General features: G+C 37.0%; 1 protein-coding gene across 1 annotated transcript in view; it reads right to left on the bottom strand.

Moving 5' to 3' along the window:
* LOC109344736 (protein RNA-directed DNA methylation 3-like) overlaps positions 2705-9001 on the bottom strand; it is a 7740-nt gene continuing 1443 nt past the window's right edge. The window contains exons 2-15 of the mRNA XM_019583491.1: positions 8875-8996; positions 8503-8554; positions 8240-8395; positions 7993-8136; positions 7800-7902; positions 7562-7711; positions 7424-7478; positions 7251-7315; positions 6912-7056; positions 5831-5867; positions 5712-5739; positions 4363-5619; positions 3343-4314; positions 2705-3126 (exon numbers count right to left, since the gene is read on the bottom strand). Coding sequence (XP_019439036.1) covers positions 3068-3126; positions 3343-4314; positions 4363-5619; positions 5712-5739; positions 5831-5867; positions 6912-7056; positions 7251-7315; positions 7424-7478; positions 7562-7711; positions 7800-7902; positions 7993-8136; positions 8240-8395; positions 8503-8554; positions 8875-8996 — 3345 coding nt within the window. The 3' untranslated portion in view covers positions 2705-3067. The remainder of the gene's footprint in view (positions 3127-3342; positions 4315-4362; positions 5620-5711; positions 5740-5830; positions 5868-6911; positions 7057-7250; positions 7316-7423; positions 7479-7561; positions 7712-7799; positions 7903-7992; positions 8137-8239; positions 8396-8502; positions 8555-8874; positions 8997-9001) is intronic.

Consider the following 9001-nt stretch of genomic DNA (forward strand, 5'->3'; position numbering starts at 1 on the left):
GCAAGTTAAACGCAATGCAAATGTAGTATAATTTCACACTTATCACATTGCTCCACAGAAGTTCAAAAAGCTGATGTATTAACAAAAGCACTTAAGGTTAATAGATTCAAAAGGCTAAGAGACATTGTGAATGTATTTAGCTTTTGAAAGAATCCTATTTTTGTTGTAATACTTACTATTATAGATGAAGAAAATGTCTTCTCTCATGGATAGTAACTCTTTGATTAAGATGGCATGTTAATTTTGTAATCAAATGAGTTAGTTAAAGTTAGTTAAGAGAATTGCCATTTATAGAAAGTAGTTAAGTTGGTTGAAACAGTTTTAGAAACTTGTATCTTAGTTTATATCATTGAGGCATTTATCAATACAATTTACAATTCATTGAAAACATATTCTCTAATTCAGTTTACAATCTTTTTTCCAATTTCACTCTCATCGTCTTTGATCTTCCTTCTTCTGCACCACTAACAGTGGTAGCCAAGGAACCACAGAACAGACGAACTCAAATGTGATGGTATTCTTCAACCTTATTCTTCATCTAACCTTTGTTTCTACTTCTTAAACTTCATCTTTTTCACAACTCGCCATTAATGACCTACACTAGTGGTGGGTGCACTTGGTAGTGTTGTGGTGTCCACAATTTCATCTATGTTGCTATTCTTAAAAACGTTCTTCAATTTGAAATTGACAAATTAAGGTCTAATAGCATATCCATTGGAGAATACTCCACACATTATTTTATAATTTATTACACATCTTCATAAATTAAGAATAACATTTAATTTTTCTTTACAATGGCAATTATCATTCTTATTTTTATTTCTCATCATCTACTCACACTCTTCTATTTTATAATAACAACTAATTTTTCTCTCATTCTCTCTACCTTTGGGACCCACATTTTCTTATAAGGATAAACATAAGAATGTTCTTGTGCAATGAGTAGTAAGTATTCTTAAGAAATAAGAATCTCACATTAAAAATTTATGAAAAATATTCTTATTTCAATAAGAGCACTACAAGAATGCATGCATGGAGTTGCTATGGTTTTATGATTTTATGTTGGTACTTGGACCAATAGTGCAATATATTTTTTTGGGCCTTTTCAAGAGAAAAAGAAATTTCCAATAAGTAAATCCCATTTATTAAAATTATTATATTTTGCCTTTATATAAATATGTATAATTATTAATTATAATATGTCATCTCTAAATGTTTAATTGCTTAAATCTTATAGATCATTTGATGTCTGTGTTGGTTATTGTGGCATTGATTTAGATTGCACTTCACACTAGACTTAACTTGGTGTTGGATGGTTTGTTATGATGCGGTATTAGGCAAAATGATCCATTTAGCTCGTGATTCTACTTACTCCACTCACACATTTAGCTTGTGATTCTATCTTCATCATTTTACTGTGCTTGTTCTTAAGAGGTTCATCTTTATTTTTAACACACTGCTATATAGTGTAGCTTTTCCAACAAGCCTCCATTCCCTTTGGTTTAAGAAAAGCTGTTAAAAATCATGTAAAAAGAAAAGGAGAAAGGAACAGTTAAAGTCATTTGCATTAACCCAAGAAAGAACAAAGAAAACCCCACTTCTTTAGCTCTTTATTATCTCTACCAAAAAGAAGAGAAACTTTTATGTTTCCGGATATAATGATAGATTCCTTCTGCTTTTGCATCATAAAACAAAGGAATCCTTCTGTAGCAGTACTTAAGCACAGTTAATAGTGTTGGCAATTTTTGTGGACCCAAGATCACTATCAAAACTTACTTATATGTCTAGCTCAGAAACAACAATTCAATAATCTTAAAAACCATTTCCCAATGCGCTCCATCAGATGTCACATTTATCATTCTCTAACGGACAAACTCGGGTGATCAATACGCAATACGGAGTAGGTTTTTCAAATTTATGGCATTATTAAAATCATTAAAACTACCTTTCTCTTTAAGAGCCGTTTGAAGAATATAATAATATCGTATGTTGTCCAAACAAACGAACATTAGTATTAATCTATCATTATTCTTGTTATTTTATGTTGGCTGCAATTAACTTTATCTTTCAGTGTCTTACTCTAACAAACTAGACGATGATAAATTGATAATGAAGCGGCTCATATTTCATAAGGGGACTAATTTTGGTACCACTCTCCACAAGACGACTTTGCTTGAGGATAATTGTAGACTCCCCAAACTTTCATTTATTTGATTTGGAGGGTCTGTTAGGATTTTCCTCAAATGCCCAATAGTGTTCTCCAGAATAAGTCGAACTTTGAAAACATAATTTCTCAATAATAAAATTCTTATTTTATCTTCTGAGCAATTCCCTTAGGACACTAGTTAACATTCCCCTTTAATATAAGATACTCTACTTTTCATATTTACCTACAAGAAGTGCCTACTCTCACTTTTTAGAAATTCAAATTTAACCGTATAAAGGTATTGATCTCACTGTTTATTCTAATAGTCAAGCTCTTCAGGAAATTTACAAGTTAGGGGCATAAAGTTATTAAAACTTGGGTTAGTAGCCATGATTTTACTATTAATAGAATTAGCCATTTTATTCAAGAATACTTAATTATGAAGCATTCAGCTTCATTTATCAATCCTATCCCATGCTCAACAAAACAGCAGCTAATTATATCATTCGGCATAGAAATTACCGTGGTTGACTCTTTCCATGATTCCATGAAAATTCATCACATAAACGAAATAGGAATAGATTCCAAGCACCCATCATCAAAGTACATACAAAGAACAAAACAAACATTTTAAGCACATCACCTTCAAGCACACAAACTCAAACCATACAAAACACGAGAAAAAGGCAACACAACTACGCACCCAAATATCAGGGAAAGTCTAATTCTTAAAATTCCTGGGGCGAGAAAGGATCAGCCATTCATAAGATCTTACCATAATTTTAAGCTAAAAATAAAAATCAAGTTCCAGCAGACCGTTTTGTACTGATAATTTTAACGCCATATATCTACAAGAGTTTCCTTATTACTAACTAGAAATGTCTGAAGCTCTTTTTCCTCCTTTGGTCCATCTGCACGTTTTCATTGCCATCCACCTTTTTCACTCCCATCATTTTTCTTGCCCCATGAGCTTGCTGCACCTACATAAGGAGAGAAGAACTCTGGCATTTGTAAATTTGTAAATCAAATGAGATAATTGTACTGTACTATACAGATTAATTCTAATTCATATAATGAGTCTATTAAACATAATTAAAACTTAGTAATTTGAATTGTAATTTATTTTTCTTTTGAAAGGTACTTCAGGCATTCTGAGGTAAATCACAAAGGATAATTGGGTGGAATTTCTTCCTTACCATCTGCTGATGCATTCCAACTAGATGATTGACCATTGTCTGCAGCACCTGATTGACCCCATGCAGGAGCTCGATCTCCAGTATCACCTCCTGAACCAGCAGTCTTCCAACCCGTCTCTTGATTAGAATTAGATCCCTTGTTCCACCCACCATCCTGAGCACCGGACCCTTCAGCCGCCTGTTTTGATATGTTGCTGTTCCAATCACTAGCTCCACCACTTGCTGAACTCCCACTCTGCCATTGCTTATTACTTCCACCTCCTTGGTTCCAGCTTGGAGGATCCTTATCAGCATTTCCCTGCTCCCAGCTCTGCACACCCTTCTTGGAACCACTATCCTGGTTCCCAACACCAGATCCAGACTGTTCTGACCCCTTGCTGCTCCACTTACCACCACCTCCAGCACTTTCTGAACTCCAGCTCTGCCATGGCTTGTTACTTCCATCTCCTTGGCTCCAGCTTGAAGGCTGCTTATCAGCATTTCCTTGGTTCCAACTCTGCCCGCCCTTATTGTCACCACTTTCCTGTTTCCAAGACCCAGATCCATTACTACCCTTCCATCCTTCAGCAGCATTCTCTCCCCCCTTTTTCCAGTCAGAGGACCCATCCTGATCAGAATCCCTTCGGTCATTCCAACTACCAGATTGGCCACCCCTTCCACGACCTCGGCCTCCAAATCCCCCCTCTGATCCCCATCTACCACTAGAACCTTCCCTGTCTGATCTACCTCTACCACCAAAGCCTCCACGATCTCCTCTACCACCAAAGCCTCCACGATCTCCTCGGCCACCAAAGCCTCCACGGTCACCTCGGCCACCAAAGCCTCCACGGTCTCCTCGGCCACCAAAGCCTCCACGGTCACCTCTACCTCGAAAACCTCTACCTCTAAAGCCACCTCTCCAGTTCCCACCACCTGCTCCATCCTCTGAAGAGTCATTTAGACCTCCTTCATTTTCACCACTTGAGGCATTATTAGTTTTCCAATTACTATTGTTTTTCCAGTTGGTATTTAGATTTGTATCATCAGATCCAGAATTCCATGTACTTTTCTTCCCCCAACTGGAATCTTGATTTCCAGAACTCCAGTTGGAATTCTTCCCCAAGCTGGAATTTTGATTAGAATCATCAGATCCAGAATTCCACTTGCTATTTTTCAGATCAGAAGTTTGGCTTCCACTGTTTCCAGAGTTCCAATTGCTTTTTTTGCCCCAGCCAGAATCTTGGTTACCAGTATCAGTACACCCAGAGCTCCAGTTAGAATTATTATCATTCCCAGCACTCTCAGATAAATTTTCTTTCTTTCCCCAATTGGAATTCTGATTGGAATTACTAGCAGATCCAGAATTCCAATTACTATTGTTCTGATCAGAATCCTGGTTTTTCTTTCCCCAAGAGGAATCTTGGTTTCCAGCACCAGTATCCACAGCACTCCAGTTGGAAATATTGTTTTCATTGGCAGCAGCACCACTAGAGGGATTGTTATTCTTACCCCAGCTGGAAGTTTGATTCAAATCAGAAATCCAGTTTGATTTCTGTTTCTCATTCCCACTACTTGATCCTGATTTCAAAGCACCCCAGTTTGATGTTTGTTTCATTCCATCAGCAGAACCACTCTTCCAACTGTCTTCCAATGAATCTGCAACAGGCCCTTTTCCAAGTATCCCAGCATCACCAGATACAGAATTTGAATTTCCTGCTTTTTCCCAATCAGAGTTCTGTTTTTCAGCTACAGAACCAGATTTCATGTTGCCCCAATTGGAACCTTCTTTAGCTCCATCACTTGATCCACTTTTCCAACCAGAACTAGTTGAACTAGATTTTTTAGTATCCCAGGCAGAATCTGTGTTTACTCCATCACCTGATCCCCCTTTCCAACCAGACCCTGTAGCAGAATCATCTGAAGCTTTTCCTGCACTCCAACCACCTTGGTCTTTACCTTTTTCCTCTTTATCATCTTCAGTGGACTTCTTAATCCATTCAGAGTTCACTTGGGAAGAAGATACAGGAGCATTCCAATTATTTTCACCACCACTTGAGCCACTTTTCCAACCATTGCCTTGGCCATTTTGTTCAACATCTTTGTTCTGGTCATCACACTTCCGATTCCAACCAGAGGACTCATCTTCAGAAGCTTTGGGTGTATTCAAATTGCTTTTACTGTCCCATCCAGAGGGTTGGTTTCCATCCAAATCATCAGCAGCTTTGTTCCCAGCCACAGCACCCCATGACAAGCTCGTGTTTGAAGTCTTTTTAGTTTCCCAAGCAGGGTCTTCTACGCCTACACGTCACAAGGACAATGAGGAAATTAATCAACAAGTAATTACCCTGGAAAAAAGACATGCTAAACATATCTGTACTCAAAAGCATTACCTGTGGAACTGGTGGGATTTACAGTCTCCTGAAACAACAAAAATGTAAGTTAACACATTAAAATAAAAATATGTTCTCTGCACAAGCAGACACAAGAAGGGAATAGGAAGACAACATACCAAGGTGCTTGGAGCAGAATGGTTAGACCATGTACTCCTGCAAAATGTTACCATAAACAAGAACAACAAAGTAACCAACTCAAGGTGAAAAAAAGAATCATGATAAGAAATAGAAAAAAATAAGGCTTTGATATTAAAAAGTATCAGGGAAAATGCTTAATAAACAAGATAAATATGATGTCAATAGGATAAAGCACATGGCTGAGAAGAAATTCGTAGATGTATGATCATCTGACTGTAAAGAAATACACCAAAAAGTAGTATCAACAGCATTGCCATAAATCCTTTCCCACCTTCTATTTAACAAATGTAACGAAATATATTGAGTAAAAATGCCAACTAATGAAGTACGGTACGCTGACACCTATATATTTTATAGTAATACTACATGATGTCACTTATATCCTTCAGTTTAGGTTAGGGTGCTCTACTAAGTACTTTCTTGAACCTGTAAGTCTGTAACAACATAACCATCAAATTTTCAAGAAACAAAACCTTATATGATGAAAACAATGACACTTCACACATATCAAAACAATGACGCTCAGGACACAACACTGTTCACACACATCTATATTGTACTCTTGTGGGAGCAAATGAGAAATCTCAGCATTAACAGTTAAATACTTTGAAAAACTCTTTCTACTTAATAGCTACAGTTTTGGTATGCTTTGATATACTTCCTAAAATGTTTGACATATATATCTATTGTATTTTCATGTGTCATGCCATGCCACATGTTCTTTGTCCTTTTGGTGATCCTTCCAAAATTCCATAATAATTTTCTAAGAACGATCTAATTAATTATAAGATCCTTTTGATGACCAAATCCATCAAGAATAATTCCATATCTATAAATGCTTGGTATATCCATGTGCAATGTGTTCATTGTCCACACATATGCTTCATAGCTATAAGTTAACCCTTCCCAAATTACAAGATAGTTTTCTACATTAATAGTTAGTATAATAATCTTTCTTTTGATGATCAAACCCAAAAAGAATAATTAGACAGAATATATGATAATTGAGTACAGAGCAGAGAATGTATCAACATCAACTAATATCACTGCAAAACATACCCTTCAGTTGACGTTCCTGCAGCATTCCATCCACCACCACCAGTGGACGTTCCTCCAGCATTCCATCCACTACCACCACCAGTGGATGTTCCTCCAGCATTCCATCCACCACCACCAGTGGATGTTCCTGCTCCATCCATCCAACCTTTAAATAAGACCCAGTCCCAGATGTAAAATCATTAGGAATCATGTCTCATTAAAAATATCAATAGTGAACAGAACAACAGGAAAGGTAACACCATGCACGATAACTGATACTGTAATACATTTTATGGGTAAAATATTCTCTAGTAAAAGGAGAATGGAGTGAAAATGCATTAGAGAATAAGAGGTTCTCACCTCCAGAGTTGCCATCAGTACCCAGTAGATCAAATGGCTTTGACGAGCTTGAATCTGGATCACCCCTGAAACAAGAAATATAAAGCAACTCAAGACAGTATCCACAGACTCAGTCAAAGCAAACAAAGAGAACTAATTATGGTACACACTATCATTGCCAATGACAGAAATACCTTGTCGACACAGCAGTGCCCTTCCCTTGAACTTCAGAAAGATGCTCACATTTAACTGAATGGCAAATAAGTGCATGAAAATTGTTATAAATAGTGTTTAATATTTAAAAAATCAAGAGTTGGTCGATATAAACAAACCTGTAAGAACCTTCTGCTGAGAATCTAGTTTCACAGTAACATCAGTACGGCGTAAGGCAATGACACGACAGAGGTATCCCTTCAAAGGACCTATCCTAATTCTCAAGGTTTGACCAATAGTAAACAAGCTATCTTGGTCCCCTCGATTAACTGCATACATAATTATTCAAAAGGATCAAATACGATGCAGGCAAAACTACAGAAAAGATTTCTAAAGGATTTATGCATCTTAACAGACATTCACGATTGTTTTCTCTAGCTTGCCATGGTTTCTTTGGGGACAGAGGGGATCTTGGTGATGTTGGCATGTCTTCGAAGACTAAAGGGCCCGGTTCACTATCCTGCATATATTTTTTATGTGCAAAACATTACAACTCAACTGAAGTCATCAGAGTTCATAACCTAACAGGATACTAACAAAGTTTACAAACCTTTCCACTGAAATCACCAACAGTAAGCTTGACTTTCTCACACATTTTAGATTTAGAGGTGAAGTAACCACCATTATCTTCCTCACTTTCATTGTATAAAAAGATAATCCCTCTATAGATATGCCTAACAATGCCTTCTTTACCCTGCAAAATGAAATTAAATAGTTTCATAATATAAAGTGGGGCAGGGAGATTCAAAATTATATCATGAATATAACATTTTCCCTATCATAAATAAGCATCAGACCTTGGATGACCCCTCCAGAACCCTGACACTATCATTCACCAATATAGTTTTATTGTGCTGATCTTGGGCACTAAGTTTCAAATCAACTAAACCACACTTTATATCGCGCCGCTGAACATTCACACCTAGAGGTCCATCTGGACCCTCTTTAAGAATCTAACAGAATAACAGAAGAAGAAATTAGAATACAACTTTCTGAAAACAATAATGCACCAAGATCAAAGGCTAGTAATAAATGGCATTGCATAAACTGAATATTGTACCTTGTAGCCATCATCTTTATCCATGCCTACAATTAAACCAAAATCCTTCTTGCTGCAATAGCAAATATTTATTAAAAACGAAGAAATGCATGTAAAATGTGGCGTGCATATATAAGGCGACGTCTGGTCGGCATATATAGGCAAAGAGAGATGAAAATGAAGATGATAATAATAGATTACAGCTCAGCCTTATTCCCACTAGGTAGGGTTGGCTAGATGGATCAAACACACCATAATGTTATATCATAACTCAAGCCCATCGACAGATCATACACACACGGACATAGACTCAGAGAGAGAGAGAGAGAGAATTAGTACGGTATCATGAGTATGATCTGTCAAGAAAGCTAACTAGGTTAAAGAATGACTTACCCAAAACACACAAGATCATACAGTTCAAAACCATTTGCCACACCAGATCCTGATGAGCTCTCTCCTTTCCCACCTCCCTTATCATCTCTTATTACCCGTTTTTTCTTTGAGTCTCCGTAAAGCTGAG

This window comes from Lupinus angustifolius, chromosome LG04 (assembly GCF_001865875.1).
Source record: "Lupinus angustifolius cultivar Tanjil chromosome LG04, LupAngTanjil_v1.0, whole genome shotgun sequence".
NCBI lineage: Eukaryota > Viridiplantae > Streptophyta > Magnoliopsida > Fabales > Fabaceae > Lupinus > Lupinus angustifolius.